Source organism: Argopecten irradians, chromosome 7 (genome assembly GCF_041381155.1).
Source record: "Argopecten irradians isolate NY chromosome 7, Ai_NY, whole genome shotgun sequence".
NCBI classification, from domain to species: Eukaryota; Metazoa; Mollusca; class Bivalvia; order Pectinida; family Pectinidae; genus Argopecten; species Argopecten irradians.
Window position 1 is genome coordinate 32,315,314 of NC_091140.1, and position 19,830 is coordinate 32,335,143.

The 19,830-nt window shown below is 36.1% G+C and overlaps 1 protein-coding gene across 1 annotated transcript in view; it reads right to left on the minus strand.

The window, feature by feature from the left end:
* Positions 1-19,830, minus strand: part of LOC138328176 (proton channel OtopLc-like) — a 41,839-nt gene that overhangs the window by 11,281 nt on the left and 10,728 nt on the right. Inside the window, exons 2-3 of the mRNA XM_069274847.1 lie at positions 9,287-9,630; positions 1,190-1,337 (exon numbers count right to left, since the gene is read on the minus strand). Of these exons, the coding sequence (XP_069130948.1) occupies positions 1,190-1,337; positions 9,287-9,630 (492 nt within the window). The remainder of the gene's footprint in view (positions 1-1,189; positions 1,338-9,286; positions 9,631-19,830) is intronic.

Here is a 19,830-nt window from a genome sequence, read left to right on the forward strand (position 1 = left end):
GTATAGACACGGAATTGCTGTCCATCCTGTTGTGCTCTCTCTCTGAAGCTCGTTGTCATCCAACCGACAAGGTATAGGCATGAACATTTACATCAACGGAAGAAAATTCGCGTGACAAGAGAGGGGCAAAATAAAACACATTTTGGAACAGCCAGACATTCTTTATTTCCTTTGTATAGAGATTTGCAAATCCGTGTGTATGTCAAAAAGGACAGTTCCTACATCATATTATTTACAAATGTGTGATATGATAATGTCGGCCATAAGAGTAGATGTTATCTGTTCCTTTTCTAACAAAGAATTCGGCCATAAGAGTAGATGTTATCTGTTCCTTTTCTAACAAAGAATTCGGGAAGGTACTGATGCATTGTTGATATCAAATTGTTTGAAGCATTACAGCTGCATGATTCCATCACTATTCGATGTTGCTTCAAACACAACAGTGGTCTGTTCGGACTCACTCTTCAAGACTGGTTAATCGCCTTCACTCGTTATTTCCCTCAATTATCAACTGGATCATCACGTTTTGATGTATAACGCAAATTTTCCAAATAATCAAAGAGTGCATCACTTTGAATTTTTTCACCTTTTCTATCTTGCTATGTTCTAATCCCTGTTTTAGCGTTTATTGGAATAAAGACAAAGCGGAGATTAATGATATAACAGTTGTTTGTGGATGGAGTTCTTACGAACTAATGATAACATATTCATCTCTAGCCAAAACTTATTGCACGTGATGAAACGATGTGCACGCCCTTTGCTCTTGCAACACTTTGAATGAAAAGAAGTCAGTTGGCGCGTGTCTGAACTTTTCTGTTTGTGGAACAGAAGCAATTTTTCAGCTTGTTGAAGCTGTGTATTATTGTGTTAAAGATTTGTCACGTAAAGATAGCGTGAATTTCGCCAGAATTTGTCCATTTTATCGAAAAACAAATCATTGGTTTACCGAACATTTTAACAACAATCCAAAGGCGCATATTCTTTGGGACATTCTATGGAATAAACTAACTTCAGCTGTAAGCTCTCTTACTAATATTGTGGTTTGCTTATTGAATAATCACTTGATTTTATAGATGCATAATATACATAAGTTGAGGCAAATGAAATCCATTGAATGAGGCATGCGAAATTATGTTGAAACTAAAGTTACAGATGGCGTAAAACAGTTACAGTATAGATAGATACTTACACCAAGGTCGTGTCACACGGGTACTGGGCGACGTCACCCCATCGCCCATCCCTCTTTTTGAGAATTGACAGGGAAATATTGGAAGGGGAGTCGGGATAGTAGAGCTCCCCGTGGACTGTGGTAGAGTGTGTAATGTCATGGCCGATACCTGGAAAATATAAAATATGGAGTTTTATGAAGACAGGCGAATATTAAAAAAATATATGTATGATATTTGTACAATATAAAAACACAATAACTATAAAGGGAGTTTATGACTGGTTTCAAAGTTGTCAGCATAATATGACACGACAGTGGGTGAAGTGTGTTGCTCGGTGTCTTTGATGGTATGCTTCCGTGAGATAGCACTATAAAATGGGGGAAAGGGATTCCCTATTAAATGGAGGCAGGACACTAACACATTCATACATCAGAGCACATATAGGAGATGCCGTCCTTAAATGACTCTCGATATCAATTAAATAGGGCGTTAGTCCTAATTAACCAACAGATCAACTTTGGCTATCGAAGTCGAAATGTATCCTTCACGCAATTGAGGTCACAGGTCAGGGATAAGTATAAAACACTTGAAACAATTGAACTCCATCAATATAGACAAGGTCAGTTATTGCTGTTTCGCTTATTAGTTGACCTCTCTTGATTTCATTTGATCGCAAAACAGTTATTTTAGTCATTACTGATTTTCATGGTGAACATTTTAATGTATTAGAACTTCAGTAGTTGTTAGCCGAGAGCATACAATGTGAGAGATGTTCATTACATTTTAGTTGATTGCGAAATAAATCAAATTATATCAATGACTGGTGGTTAACATTAGATTAAAAAACAATAAGACGACGAAATTAGGACACTTGTTGAGAAATCACGTGTAGGATTTGGAATGTTGGTCGGACACCTCGGCTATCAAAACGAGGCTCGAGACATCCGGGCACCTGATAATGTCGGAATTAATCTGCTGCAAGTATGATTACACTCTGAATCAGAAATCAAAATGGCGTTCTCCCGTATCATTTGATAGACTGATTTACGATAAAATCCTTATTGAGATGCCATCAATTTTGATAGATCGCTGCAAATATCACGCTGTGCCTCAAAATCAGCCATTTTGGTACTTGTCACATCGTCAGCATTGTAGCAACAAGCTAATAATTGGTGTCGCCGAGGCAATGTTCATATCAATTACTCATAGATGTCAGTGTAACGTTGAGATTGTATCAATATTTCGATGAAATTTACAATGGGTAGTGATTTTAAGATCCGGCAAATGACGGATTGGACATCCCATTATAACCAACTGACACGGACGACGCTTTTGTCGACGCTTACATTTTGCGTTAAAACTCGAGGGCAGTTGCAAGAGATTAGCCGTAATTTAGTGGTTTTACAAGATCAGTAATATTGTCAACATTCAACAATATGTAACCCACAAACATATACATCTCGTTCAGAAAGATATGTGAAGATTTGGAATGGCTAACCATCCGTCCACTTCCTTCTCGTATGAAAAAACTGCTATTACCGATAAAAAAACATTTTGTAATGTCGCCCTAAACAAGAATGCAATGTACGCTAAAAACTGGGAAACAATAGCTATTGATTTGACGAATCTTCTTTGTATCACTTGAAAAAATATTTACGTTGAACCATTAGACATATGTTTATAATCTCAACCAGCGACCTGTGTTTAAGATACCATAAACTCTCAAGTGCTCAATTTCACGCACGCTTGGTAGACGAGCACCGCTGCTGAACGCGTCGTTCTGACATGCGCAGGGCTAGTTTCCGACATTTTTTACGTGCTTCGATCTTTGATTTACACGATTTCGAATGCAATTCAATCTTTGATTTTCATTCTAATTCGAAGTGGCAATGATGCCAATTTTCAAGGACATGCATAACCTATGACGTTAAGTACTTAACGACTTTTTTGCGAATGCCAGAAGTTATAGCGAAAAGATAATCTTTATAATACCGGCTGTTTTCATTGCTAAAATAAACTCTGCTGTCGACAGTATTGTTTGTATAAGAAATGTTTGAATAAAAAACTTCTTTTTTACAGACAAAGCACTCTCTAAACTAAACGTTTTATATTCAAAAGATGTCGACAAGGCAAGTTGTTCATGGCAAAAGAATTTTATTTTTGCAGTTTTTATAACTTCAGACGCATACGCGAAATTCTTCGAGCGATGCAAGATTTTGACCCGCATCAGAGATAAAGGGAACCATCTTCAAATCAAAAGTCTCTTTCATGAAAATGAATTAAGAGGGCTTCCTGATAATAGAAGCGCCTGCTCAAAGGCAGACAAAAATCGAGAGCATACGTTCGGAACATCCTCTATCCGTAGCTAACTTACTTTAGCCAACATGCTGTACGCACAGGGGTTACGAATTTTTTCTCGACCAGGCAATTTTGTTCATTCTGTTTATAATAAAAACAGGTTGTTGTTTTTTTGTCTTCTCGGGCTTCTTATATATTTTGCTTTTAATCTATTTAGCTTTGAGCAATAGTTATCACTTCTCTCTCATCTAGATTGATCATCTGAATATTTGGCGTTTTCTGCAAGCAAATTGTCTTGAAATACCAACAATATCATCATGAAGCAAACCAATTAACCCTGTGGAGATATCTTCAGACTTCTTGATACATTATTTCACTGAAATACTCCCACGACATTGTTTCACGGCAGCGCCCGAGCCCGGTAATAAATATATAATATTAATTAGGACCTTGTATCCAAAGTGATAAGATCATCACACATTCCCATAGTCTCGTGGTGATAATCCACACCGAAAGTATGGGCATAATTAACTGCATTCCTTAAATACGCTATCTTTAACAGAATGGAATGTTTTTGATAAATACATAGAAATATGTTATTTTACAAGATAGAGTGCGTCATGAAGTTCTCTCTAAGGGACCACACAACTGGACAAGAACTCAAACAGCTACTATACAATTTTACAATTGTAGTTGTTCATTGTTACTTTGCTCATGACATTGTATTAACGAAGAAGTTAAAGTGGTTGACTTTGTCTCCATCTCTATAAAGTTCTCCTAAATTCGCGCGAAATGATAACTATTGCGGTCGCGCGCAATATTTGTTTTATAATTCATGTCCATTCCTAGCCATTTAAGTATTTTCATCCAAAAATAACAATAGTGTTTTGATTCAATTGTTTTGAAAATATGGCTATATAGGATTGTGAAAAATCATGTTTACAACTTGTGCACATATGCATGCAATATGAAAGTTCAAATATAATAGATCAAACAAATAAACAAAAACACAAAAGCCTTAGCAGAGCTCAGATGATACACCTCGTTGGCCAGAGAGACAAAACATGCTGCCCGTCAAAACAAATTACCTATTTATTTTGTTCCTATGACTGATTATTTTTATACATTTTCTTTCTCCGTTTAATGTCAGGAATGATCAATTACTTTAAGATATGGCCAGCCATAAACATACCTTAGGTACACTGTCATCATATTTTACGGCGAGCCAAGCGCAGCCCATAATGAATTATTTATATCAGTTAATCAAAGATCGTCCGTACCGTCTGTTCCGCATTCAATTTGCTTATTATAGTGGCCAAGTCGGAGAAACGCTTGACTTCTTACCTGGCGTTTCAGGTGCGTTTCAAAGACCCTGTAACGTTACAGTATATTTGTATTGAAAGGATACACCAGGTCCATCGGAAGGTCAATGGAGTTCCAACATACGGCAAAAATTATCAGAACATTTATCTGTCTTTCATATTTTCCCTCGGCTTCAAAGCGGTTTTTAGATGCTTATAATAAAAGATGAATTTGTATCATTATAGAGGAAGAGCAAAGAGAACTAACGAAAGCCCGCGGAATATTTGCACGCGGTAGTTATACTAAATGTATATATGCACGTGTGAACACGCGAAGTATACACGTGATTTAGTCAAGTAAGTCCAAGAACATAGCGTAATAAATTAAGTATGAAATGTTTATTATAATCTTATAAGTATAGCAACCGTTCAGAATTCAAAAAGGTTTTGTCTTGTTGATGTACCAGTTCGATTATGTTGGTGGTACATGGTCCTGTTTGTGTCCATGATTGAAGATGAAGGAAGAACGCTATTTTAATGTCCTATAACGGTGCACTTTGTTCCATACAATTTGATGATTGTGGTGCTTACTGATGTATTTTGGAAGACTGCGGTATGTTCGTGTTGTGTCTCCTTGTATTAGTGGAAACTCCAGCCTGTTTAGCATACAGTCGACGACTACACCAAACATCAACCCCACCATCTGTTCCGGTCATATTATATCATTATACCACAGGCTTTGTTTCATTCTACTGTTGTTTAGACACTATTACATTTATATACTACGGTGTGCCTCGGACAGGGGACAGAACCTTCCTCACGTAGTCTCGAGACAGACGTCAGGGCATTTCCCTCCCGAAAACACCAATTAGTTCCAATACAGCTTTCGTCATCAAGAAAGCAGAACACTCTATCTGCATTAAATTTTCATCTTTGATAGCTTATAGAATCGGTATGCACCTATTGCTCCTTGCCATATGCACCAAAATGTGCAATGCACATGGTGATTGCACCTGCATTGACCTTATGTCGTAGTTTCGACAAATCCCGTAAAATCACGCGCGAACGTTTACTTACTTACATCTATTAAGTAGAAAAGCCTTGCGACGCCACCTTATATTCCGTTAAAATCAGAAAAACTTGATTTACAATTTGTATGATACAAGTGCTTCACTTGTAACTAATTCCCCAAACGTGCAATGGTGTCCGTTTGATATCGAAGGCGCCCTTCTAACCGTCGAATCTAATCGCTCAGATCACATCAACTTCAACAACTTCGCCCAGTATCGTAAATGAGGCAATATCCTACTTGACAGAAACAGCACTATAAGTATGTAGAGTCTAGTGTATGTAACTTTTTCTTTCATTTATTGTTTTCTTAAATACACTTCAAATGATGGCAATGGCTGGTTTATCTCTGGCGTCGCGTATATATCCCCTCCCAATTGATGCACGAATTCGAAAGAGCCCGTCAGATGAAGAAAACAAGTCCATGTCCCGTGGTTGGCTAGCTGTATTTACTTCATCTTGGAACCCAAAACAGATTGATAAATCGTCTGACACATTTAAATACAATCGATTCAAAATGTGCATTAAATTACCCTTCTTCTAATTTTTTGATTCGTTCATTTTCTTTTTAAACTAAATTTAGTTTTGCTATATCAGATTCGAAATAGACAAAACAGTTTAAGTTTTGTGACCAAATGACATAGCCCTTGTCGCCCATTGAAGGTTTGAAAAACATATTTTAGAAATTTTAAGCCAAAATGATATAATCGCACAGTCACCGTATGCAGATTCGGGTATAATTGAGTAAAATGATGGACTTTTTCAGTGTTGAAATGACAAGTGTCTAGTAAACAAACTCAAAAACAAGCTATGACAAGGTCACGACGACCATTCAGAATTGCACTGTACATCGACTTTAGTTTATTATATCCTGTTAAGCTATATGCTGTTTCAGCTTTCGACGTTGAAATTTTGACCTTGACAACAATTATTACATTGACCAGTTCTTATAAAATATTTCTCACTCTTTAGAAGGAGAGACATAATCATTGCAATTTCATGCGCAGAATCTTCTTTCCTGAAATCTTCCCAGTACTGCCAGGTCGCATCAGCCTGGATCTGTGGAATTTCATACACTTGCACATGTCTCTCATTAAACTGGTAATAAAGGCCCTAACGACTGGAGATTACTGACAGTGTGAAATTCCGGGTCACTCACTGGTCAAGCTGTATTGGTCAATATTGATGGCGAAATGTATCTTCCCGAACCAGCCTTGTCAGGGAGTGTAAAATTAGTGCATGATAAATGGGTGGTTGGACTCTTAAGATCCGGAATATGATAGGGCTGCTCCAATTACAGAAAAAATCCGACCTATTTTTAATTAAAATCATTGTATATGAACTGCGTTGATCAAGGTCCCTTGTGTAGCTCGTAAAGAAAATACATACAATACTTATTCTGAAATAGAACTAACAGCCGAGATTTAGAAAAGGTCAAGCTAATTTCACGACGTTCCATCGCCCTATCAGAAATATCCATAAAAACGAAATGCAAATTGTGAAACAAGAAAATGATAAGAATCCATCATTGATATGAAATATCTTAACTTGTATGTACCGTACAATTCAATTATTTTATGAAACAAGTATTTTTTTCAAATAGACTTGAGAGGCATATATGTCTATCCTTTGCTAACTTGGAAAAATCAAACTGCTAGATGCCATATACTAAAACAGAACCAATGCTAAGCATGCTGTTAATAAAGAGACATGTATATGTATATTGTATTTAGAATAGATCAGAACTATTTATGCTCCGAACTGATAAACCGTGCTTCATTTTCAATATTGACTATAAAATGTCAATCCATTAGCAAAAAATGTAATTGCACTTTTAAATAATTGATCAGCGTTTGTTGTGATTTGTGCACGTGCGTGGTATTGTTGTATTATTTCCCGTGAACAGATACGCCGCGCACTTGAAAACATGAATTAGCATCGTTACGTGTGACTGACGGGGCGAACTATTATGATAACGTTATCTGTACTCGCTGGCGAGAAGGGACATATTACACGGTCGTCAAAACAGGAAATTAATTGTCCATTAATTAAATACTCCATTGCACTAGACAGAGTGGGTATCGCATTTCCCAGGGTGCATTATGATATATAGATAATGACAATTCAAATTATTTACATTCATATCACTCCATCAATGCTCCACCAAGTAAAATAGAAATTTTGGCTAAAACATATATTTTAATCTCGAAATTAACTAAAATTTCAATTTTTGCTTTTCGTTTTGTCTCTTAAAGCTGACGAGACTTTTAAAATAGACGCATGAATTGCGCGTGTGGGCACATGCTGTTGCGCATCGGTTTAATTGCATTTGCATATGCACTTGAGGAGACTGCAAGCTAGTCGTCAACACGTGCCTTGTTTCCTTTGAACTTTATGAATAAATGAATTTCTAGATTGTACTTTTCGTCGACATGTTGGCTCAAGTCCTCATTTTATCGTGATTCGGTAAGGGAAATTTGTCCTTTATCCTTCCGCCTGATCGATAGACAGCAGGTGAAAATAGTTCTCTTCAATACCGAACCTCAAGTCTTATTACAATAGCTTTAAATCAATAAATGATGTGTAATTAACTTAATTATCAGCGTCAGTTTCAATATATAATTGTGCTATATTGATTTCAGTATCGATGTAAAAGGATACTCATTATTTAAACCCATTCAATATTTTGGTAGATCGTAGTGTAAAATTTCGCTATGATGCACGTGCATTAAGAACAAAGCTGATGCCGTTTATCTTTATCAGACTATAACTAGTTTTATAGATACAATAAACCCTTCCCGTCGTTGTTCCAATTTTAGTAAAATGATACTGCCTGTGTCACAATGCTATGACGAAGCTAATTTATGGATACTCCAATAAGTCACATGACTGGTAAACCCTTCCTATAAACAATTATGCCTAATGAATTACGGAGTCAACCGCTCATTACGGGTGTGACGTCCATTTGTTTGTGATGCACGCACGTGGAACGCACGCGCAGTAACGTGTTGTAAATGAACGCAGTCCTTTTAGTCGTTGCAACTTGATATTTCCAACAAAACCTAAAAAATGATTGGTATAATTTAACAACATTTGTCCACTTGAGGAGAAAGTTATATCATTAACAGAATTATGATTTATCTAGAGTACTCGAAAACATGTCGTCGTACAAGTTTATATTTGGGAACCGTTTGTGGCTTCTGTGTCAATGACAGGGTATAATTGATACAAACACTATTCACTCAATCGGGGAGGCCGCGGTAGTGTATATTGTATTCCGTATATAATGTGTTTCGTCATTTACTAGTGGGAGAAACGTCATATCAACTGAGAAAATTATGTAATTTTCCTCACACTCATGACGTTTTGTCAAATATCTTCTTACAAAAGATTGTTTTGCATAAAAACACTCAAAATGGAGAAAAATAAGAAAATTTTGTATCAACTTACCAGAATCTCCATTTGGAACATTGTCGACAAGCACCGCTTCTGTAGTCCCGGTAACGGGGTCATGACGTAACACACTGACTCGTTTTGGCGAGAGTCGTCTTTGGCCATGACCTTGCCACGAATGTCGTCTACTACGCCCCATAGTATCGTCACATGGCTCCGTAGGGGAAGTGACGTTAGAGTTATTTCCTGATGACGACATGTCGCGTGGGGAGTATCTAGGCAACGTGTTTCTATTTATAGGACTATGTTGACTATCGCTTGCGTTTGAACTCGTCAGACTTGGTAGAGGAGGTGTAGACGTGCTCATACGACTGCCATTTCTGTTCCCTACAGGCACCCAACTGAAAAGACAAAATAAATGAACAATTTGTTTACACAAACGTTTGTATAAAATGTATTCCATAAGATGGAGAATACCACCAAGACGGTTTTTATTCAAATAATGACATCATAAACATATAATCGATCGTGTCAAATAATATTTGCAGTTTCACTTAGTCAAAAAACCAATTAATATTCCATACTGTCGTTAAAAATTTCTAAACAGACGTATTAGTAATTTGATTATTAACACTAATGAAAATGTGAAACCATTAAAAATGTAAAAATGAATGAACATATTTTCTGCTAATTTTGATATTTGTATGAATTATTTTCACATTAGTCTTGGGATTTCAAGAATACTGGGTACCTGTAGGACCTTACCCTGCCTCATCCATTAATATGGAATATTATTAGGCGTAGTGACAACGAGGCATGCGCCTCTGTATTATATTGTCTAGAATATTTAAAAATGCTAATTACGTGCGTATTTGTGTTTAACCCATTGACAAAGTTCTAATCGTATTTCAATTTTCCATAGAGTTCTGCGAAAGCCAACTTTTCAAAGAATTGACATTGTTCGTTCACGTTTGACCCGAATATTTACAAGGACATCAATCAACATTAGGGCATAATAACATGGTACATCGACTTTGTGGCATGGAACAAAGATCCCCAATTTACTTGATAAATGAAACCATCAGTGCTTAATTGTAGATAATCTCTCAGGCAAATAGAATGAGTAAAAACAATGAATCATTCAGTTAAGTAATTCGTGTCTTGAATTTCGTTAAAACCTATAAAACTGTTGTTATGACTAAGCCCTTCCTTTTTTCATTGGAATTCAGATGATGTACTTAATTCCCAGAATGGGAACAAAAGGCGGGAAATTGTCACGTGCTCCAGTGTTCCGCTACATCACGTCACATTTCCGAGAAACACTACAATTTTCCGGAAATTACACCTAATATTGTCAACGATGCATAGACAAAGATATATTCAATAAGGTTAATACTATCGGGGGACGAAGCATTAAAAGTGACCATTTATCGACTTGTTGGACCTTATGTAATGGACAGATGGGCGGTCTTGTGGGACACAGCCATTTTGATAAGTTTGAAGGACATCTTCCTCGATAATTGTGGATCTCCACAGAGGTTACTATCACTGTCTTGGATATAATGACAATGATAGTACCTCTGGAATATCGAGGATGGAAGGGCATCTTCTCGCGTTGAAGTGGTATACATGTGGTTGTAGGTTCCACTATACTAGACTTGTCCTGACATCACGTCAAATGCCTCTGAAGGTTTCGTCCATTGCCCAATCGTATCAGATAATAGTGATATAATTGGAGCACCAAAATAGTTCACACGATGCGGGGTTATTTTGGAATGTGTGTCAGAAGCGAGCGGAAGATCTTTAAAAGGTTCAAGATTGTCAATCATTTTTCTAAATACATGTGGCATGTCACTAATCGGCGAGCCCCTGTGTCCCTTTTTACTATATATCCGTTCCAATGTCAAGTCAGAGATTCTTTCCCCGGGCCCCTGTGTTTCATTATCCATACATTGTATATCTATTGCCAGATCGTTTACTAATTTGCGGGACCCTGTGCTATTATTCACTATATCCGTATGTCCATGGTGTCGTGTCTAACTAATTCCTTGAACCCTGTGCTATTATTCATTATATCCGTATACCCATTGTCGGGTCTATAACAAATTTCTGTGCCCCTGTGCTCTTTTTCAGTATCTATATCCATGTGTCCATCGTCAGGACGAAGTGTAGAGATATCGGCTCCCGTGTGTATGATAACGCCTAGTTTATGAGTAAACTATTGGCCCATACACCTGGGTACAACCTGTCATCGCCTTGTCATCGCCGCTCATACTGGACTGGCGTACTATAATTAGGTGTGGCTACTGCGGCTGCGCAGGGAGCGCTCAATGGACCTGTCAATCAACACGACGTCAAAACGATAGTTTAGTTTTATTGTTATAGGTGGTGTCTCTGTTGTGGATATTTATTTTAGATTTTATTTTGAAAATGTTACGGATGAATCAGTCAATTTTAAATGATTTGAAATGCATATGTTAGCAGGATAAAAGGACTTGAACAACAAGTTATTTGTATTTATTTGACAGTATGCCTACATGCCAGAAAACTTGTTAGTTAGTTAGTTTGTTTTGTATATTTGTGTTGCTTCTTTCTATCTCCATTTAAAATATTTATCAATATTTATACAAAAACCCACGATTTTTAAATGTATAATCATTTTGAACATTGCAGACTATTAGATCTAACTATTAATGAATGAATACATAAGCGGGAATAAAACTATTATAATAGTAAATTATCTGGAGAAAGTTTAAAGTTATATGTGGCTATACGAAGTTATATCACACTGCAGAAACAGAATATCGTACATTCTAAATCACAGGGACATGGCACGCACGTATACGTATATATATATATTTTCTACTCCTGAAGAGCCATCATGAAATGGTGAACGTGCAAGTGGAAAGTCGTTGACTTTTATTTTTTATATATTCAACTCTACATGGACACGTACTTTTTTCTTGGTTTATGTGTATATGTATACATATACTGTCGGTTAGAAATTTGTGTCAGGTCCCTGTGATTCTACCCCATACACTATACCAGTTTACACTCATTGACACCTGCCGTGACCAAGCTCTATCGGAGAGAAGGACAAAGTCAGGAATTCCATTACAGAAGCGTATCCGTTACAACCGACCTGCTCTTCATTTCATCGTCAATAAAGGAAAAACATCAATTGTCGATGACAGAAACTCATCACCCTTCTAGATAGTGTCACCCGGTACTATCGCCTTAATATATACCTGGTCCGAGCACTGGTGTAATGGTAAATGTCTTATTGAAAAATAATACTCCCAGAGCAAAGGTGGTGAACAATAGCACAGAGCAGAGTGTGAAATCAAAGTCTAGTTTAGCTATAGAAATGTATATAAGGACGACGAAATATAACAAAAATGAGTCAATATTGTAATAACCTCGGTTGATTAAGAAACGATAATACAAGTTCGTGACTCCGTTATAGCTATTGTTTCGGCAATATATTTTCAATCAATGGGATAGAAAAATCTAATGTCTAAAAAGGGGAGGTGATATACCTTTAAAATACCGTGTATGGAAAAGGATTACGTGGTGGAGGAAAGTCATCGATCTCGGAGAAATTCATCGACCTACAGTCATTGTTTAGCAATCAACACAAAGAGATCTTTATTTCGGAATCCAGAAGTGGAGCGTTAGTGGCAGAAAATCAGACACCTTAACTACTAGCATATCACGACCCCTAAATTAAATACCGATATGACCATTTTATAAGTGCATTGGTGCATATCAATAACATAGCCAGCAACCACTTACAATTTTATATGCATTGATTTGTTAAATATCTCAGCAAAAATAGCAAATGTGAATGAAGTTAAGATAAAAAAGCATACCTTTTTTACGGATATCCAAAGCCATTAACTTGTGAGAAAACGTCTGATGTCCATTTATATGTTTGACAGTGTCACAATGGGTGCGATGACAAGTAAAAGAACGGAAGGCCCTTTGAGGTAAGTTTTATGGCCGAGAAATATGTCCATTTTACATTCGTCAAGGGTCACATATTGGCTATCACCTAACGACCACCCATTTAATGTTGCTATATTGTAAGGTCTAATCTGTTTAATTTGTATAGGACATATACAGGTACGCGCTCGACATATCCTTAGGAACAGTTGTGGCCATAAAGGTTAGCCTTGCGTAACGCCATCAAAATATAATTTACCACCTGTCAGCAATTTGACGGTAAAATCCATATTTATAACATACTTGATCAATCTACATTATTTTCTTTGGTAACAATGAATTGAATATGTATAAGAGGTCAGTTAACAAGCGATTCTAACGAATTTATTGGTTTTTTATTTGTTTTGTTTTTCGTCCAATCATCAGACAGTGTCATTTATGAGACCATTAACGCAGTTTTGTTATTCCATTTGATTAGCAGTGAACATCGTTTACATTGACCTTTGTCTTATCATACTGTATTTTGTGAGTTTTGTTTCTGATTTTTTCGTTTTCTTTTTATTGTGTAGCTTGTATTTTTTGTTCTGCTTAATATATATTTTAGCGTGTCTAATATTGTTGTGAATTGTTGTGCATTTTTTTTTTTTTTTAGTTTCTTCTGAAATATTATTTATGAACCTTACGGGTTTTTGGAAATAGAAGAAAGCTGGTGTTCCCGAAGATAAACCACAGACGTACAGCCAATAATTCTGATAGCTGAATCAGATGGTCTCGACCTAAAGACACATAGAAGGAATTTGAGGTACAAGTTTTAGTCTCAAAAATCATTAACTGTCTTCTTTTATTTGTTACATTAAATTTTCATTAAATTTTTAATGATCTTAACCAGATAAAAATAGAAGTGACCCTATTTAAAAGTGCTAGCAAAGCACAGCACTTTCGGTAATTGTGTAATAATGATCGGTGAACAATTACTCATATATATAATGTGTGAGTAAAAGTCATTTAACATTTAAAAGTTAAAAAAAAACGAAGCTATCCTATAATTTTATACAGGGTACTTAAAACTTTATAGAGTAAAATCTAAGGTTGGTTTATAATCTCATTAATCAAAAGTCAACGTGAATCATAGGGTCGTGAACAAGCACATAAATCAAAATACCAAATTAAGTAGCATTATAGAATTGAGGTGTGTGACAGGGTGCATTTCTATCACCTTCACTTTCTAACCCCTGGTATCGGTAAAAATGACTTTTACTGCTTTTACAGCGTGAGATGTTCCAAAAGAAACAAAGTTAGAACAATGGGAAAGTCGAACAGCTTGAATAGTTTCTACACTAAATCAGACTAAGATTTATAATTGATAAGAAAGATTATGACCTCCAAACCCTTTCCACCTTCTATCCTATTACCATGGACGCGTCACAAATAACGGAGTGTGCAATTCTAACAAGCTTCATAATTTCGTTAATGGCTAATATCAGTAGAAAATACAGTTTGACATGAATTAATTAGTTTATAGAGATTAGAATCTATACATTGACAAACGGGACCATACATCGAGGGAAAACAAGAGTCGCTCTCTGTGACAAAACCGTTTTGACATGAACATACAAGTAACTCTACGAACTCGACACATGGTGGTCAGGTTTCTAATTCTCAATGGTTAGTCTCAAAAGGAATTTGTAGAAATCCAATTAAAACATGGGAAAATTGTGGTAATACGAGATCTAACATGGGAGATAACAAAAGCGTTAGTTCGATGATCGACTTCTCCCCTCCTGAGGTAGTCCGCTAAACCTATCTACATTATAAGGGTTGTTTTTTTGTCCTAATTTATTTATTAGGAAAAAAAAGCTTAATAACATAGACAGGTTTTGCGGACTACTCTTGAGGTATCCTTTGGTACGAGACTCGGACTTGTTAGACCTTGGAAAATATCCAATATGATAAACAATTTTGTGTGAAGATAATTCCAAAAATTACTTGTAATTAGTGCACGTGTCCTAGTTAGAAACCAAAGAACAAATAGTAACGAATTCTATAATGTTGACAGTGAAAATTGATGTAAAACGTTTACGATGCACGGTAGAGTAAGTTTCTGATGTAAATTTTGGGAGGCGTGGATTGCATCCTACAGCGATATGACCGCATTCGGAGGTGTGGAGTCAAAAGAGCAATTTAAAAGCGCACAACCAAAGCACACAAATATTCCGTGCACACTTTAAAAAACAGTTAAAGGCGTCGCTATTAAAACACACTGCAATTCCGAGCAACCTTCAAAACAACACACAGTATTTGTATAGCTAAGTCCAAGGTATTTTGGCAGCAGAACGTAAATTCTATCAAAAATGTATTGAAAACTCAAGGACCTGAATTATTCCATTTTTACACATTGAAACAATGCATGGTCCTATACATCCTGGATAGTCTTTTGCGTGAGTCTGTGGCGTTACATCTGTTACAAAGCCTTAATGATCGTTTTACAATGTACGTAAAAGAATATTTTATCATTACAGAATACTTTTCAATATTGTTTAAAGTGAATAGTCGGGCAAAGAAAACCAGTCTAAATGCGTTCATTGGCCTTCCAAAAGTTCTCACATATTAATACGACGGTCAAGTTCTGCTTAGTTTCCCAGTTCTGACCATTAAAGTAAAGAAAAGTTGAAAGCATTGAAAGCGAGGCTGCGTGGAAATGTAACCACGGACATAGTGAGCCGGGAGGACGTTTTAGAATTTCCATACTTTAAATCAATTTCTTCGTACGCAGACAGATTTTGACGAGAGATTTTATTTTTCCATTTCATAAGAAATTATACTGGATACATTCACACCATTTTTACCGACTTTAGCTATCCTTGCCCGACTGTTCACTTTAAACATTAAAATAAACACTCACCATATATTTGAATCAAAGTTTCCTGGTCTGTTGAGAATTCGTAAGACCAAAAATCCAAATAAAACTCCAAAAGTTCACAATACAAGAACATTCACGCTATATCGATAGCGAGCTTACCTTGTCTATTTGTTGTCATAACACAGTCAAACATTATCTGTTTTTTTTTAATTATAAGATGTCAAAACTGGTGATAAATCTTTACCCTGATTCTGTAGCCAAAGTTTCGGAAATGAAAGATATTTTGTTATGTTCAGTACCCCCCGTGGGATATGGGCTAAAATTTGTTTTCGAAATGTTATAATTTCAAAAAAAAAAAAGATAAAATCTATCAAGTGGATAGGAGTTTTTTCTTTATAGTAATGGAGGTACGCTGTCATTTAATATACGGGTTTTAGATAGATGGCGATGTTTTTTGCAGATTTGTCTCTGATGTGCTCGGCACGTAAAGTCAGGGGGTGGTGCCTTCTCCGAGGTTCAGCGAACTCTCGTTTTTATAGACGATGAACCCCCTCTCACACAAAGAAAGAGAAGGAATTTATGTGAGAGAAACATTACTATTACTGATATGAAACTATCGGTAAAGTCAAAAGCTGCTAAAGACTTTATCTTTAAAGGCTAATTTAAATTAAATATGCGGAGAAAGTGATTTAGGCTACTTTGAAACAAGATGTAATCTTAGGAAATGAAATATGTCATGTGGATGTAGAAAGAGGGCATGTTTGAAACTTTAATCTGCCACCTAAGACGAATTTTATTTCAATCTTAGTAAAAATGCCAAAACTTCACCAAACTGTACTCAAGTATGTGAACCATTAATTATAGGGGTATTTAGTACAGTACGGTTTCCAGTATGGGGATATTAGCACCATTTTCTAATTCGTTTCGGCGTATGATGTGGAAATAACACAGAAATAGTTTTTATCAATTTTAATCAATATTGCGGACATTATAATAACCACAAGCTTGATCTAAATAGTAATGCTGGATTTATATCTCTATAGACCTCCTATTTTGGAACATAATCCTATAGAATAAGTTACCTCTTTGAGGCCAAATCAAGAATCCATTTTTTTTTTTAATTCTAGAGATTTATTTACAAAGCTCGTGTTGGACGAACGTCCATAGGGGATGAAAAATGCGACATCGATGGACCAAGGTCACATGGTCAACATGAATCGTCGGCTGCCATTAGCTGAGCACGTCTCGAACCCTTGTACTATAGATTGTCAGAAGTTCACGCTTGATTGGAGTATGTGTCCAATCCCCATGGTCAATAGAGATTCCTCAATACATTTAAACATTGACATGGATACTTGAATTCCGTAAATTATTGATAGATATATACCCAAGCGACGGACTAATACCAAACAGAGTGATTTGATACTCTCTCCAGGCATGCTGCTGTGGGCTGAAGTACTTTAGTTATCAAATAGCTATTTAGCGAATGACCACGAGGTTTACGAACCAGGAAGGATAGAGTGCTGTTGGAGCTATTATTCATTTCAACATCCCGTGCGGTTAATATCGGATGATTCCGATACGTAACCTTGATTGGCCAGTCTGACTTCAAGTTTGGAAATAAAACATTTTTTTTACTCTTTCTGATGCAATTTTTATAATATAACATTTTTCGGTATTTTGTATTTATTTACAATACGAAATTAATATTTTCAATGTGAAAACGTGAATGCGCAAGCGTTTATTATACATTGGTAATTTCCGTATCCTTTCGGTTTGGTGCCGTGACGTGACCCTGCCCCGTTAATGCGTAAACTGGCGGATACCAGCTAGTTCGTTGAATATGGAAACGCCAAAACTACGTGAGCTGACATTGATGGCTGACAGTGAGCAGATTAGAATCCTGTTCTTTTTCAAAGATGTCAACATAAATTTCGGCTGGAAGAGGCGATTTACAGATCATAGCTACTTAGCGTCTAGTAAAGTTTGCGGCTAGTTGTGCGAATAGTGACTCTATCACCCAATCAGTATCGAATTCACTTCACTACTGCCCAAGAAAATAATTTACATGATATTTTACACGACCGTTTTCCTTGTCAGTAGACATTACTTGTAAACGCTGATTTACGTAGTAGTTCTCGTCGACGTTTCTTTGATAAGAACAGTGGTGACAGTTATTATCACCTTCCCGTCATAAAACGTCACCGGTGATGATCGAATGTGACCCTTTAAAAGTCAAAACACCAGATGGAGTTATCATTCAAAAGTGCAAATCTAACTATGGCACAGATAACACTTGATTTATATCCTTTCATTTATTTATTTATCAATAGTTTGTCATTTCTCAACTGTTCAACAGCATACTGAAAAATATGGTCGAAATTTCAGAATATTCAACAATATAAACAACATAACTCTTTAATTATAATATGACACATTAGAGTCTGGCATAGCTTTATATTTAATACATGCATAGTCATAGTAATATAACTTAAGATTGATTGAGGAAATTCAGTGGGAAATTATATGAAAGTACCATGAACAGAAATTCTGTATTATGGGTTTCACCCACATTAACATACATATTTAACGTTGATGAAACTTCTATTAAGTTATGATAAATAACCCATTTCGTAGTACATTTCATAATCAGTTATATCATAATGAATACATGTATAGAATATCAAAGCATAAGTTAGACTACTTTGAATAGGTATTTGATATTGCAAACAATAACTTTAAAATCTGAGTGCCCAATAGCATATCCTTGGCGCACACCTTCGAATGTTTGAAGTTTGAATGAAATGTGACATTTTAACCTTTGAACTTAAGTTTAGTGACCCAAATGATTCAAATGATAAACGCTTTTGCAATGCACATCGCACATATATGGGTGGTACAGGTACCCCCTCCCTAACAATATCATAATCCAGTAATAGAAGAACAACAAGAGTTTCAATACATTATACTGTAGAGCATCCTTCATTTAAAGGGAGATAATTTCATCAGATGACAGACACAGAGTATGATTACCCAGCTGAAGACAGGCGATCTTATCAGTTATCAGTGTTCAGTGAAGACAAATGCAACATCAAATGTCAAAATCAAAAGATTATTAAACAGAATTATTTCTTTAGACTTCTGTCAATGTGCACTGTATTATGACAGTCAAAACATTCTGTTTGAACTTGTTGCAATTTACAAATAATAATAATTTTTCATGTTTAAGCTAAGATCTAGGATTTCATAATAAGTAAAAGGACAAAACCCATCGACAAATGACTAGTACACCTTGCAACCATCTAAGTGGGCTCCGAACTCAAACTTCGAATGAGGAAGGGGGAAGGAATTGATAGATCTATAACCAATCGACTACCTCCACCATTGACAAATAATCAAATCATGAAATTACTTTTGTAATATCTTTTAAAGATTCAAGTTAAAACCGTTTCCTGATACCAAATTATTTTCTTAATACCAACCAAACAGAAAGACAAATGAGGGTAATTATGGAATTGATTTAATAATTATGACTTGGCAAGTCATCATATTATTGGAACGATACTCCAGGGGTTCCGATCACTTACGATCTCTACACCCCTGGACTATCTCATCGTAAAACTGGAGGCAACAGAACAGAACAGGTAATTTAGTCCTTTGATGTACATCAAAAGAGCCGTATAACGGTACACTGTGGTTGACTATGTGGCTTTGAAATTGGGCGTCGCTCTCTCTGTAGTCTTCAAAGGAAATCTTTGCTGGTCTGTGATTGGTCAAATATTTTCAGCTGAGCTGC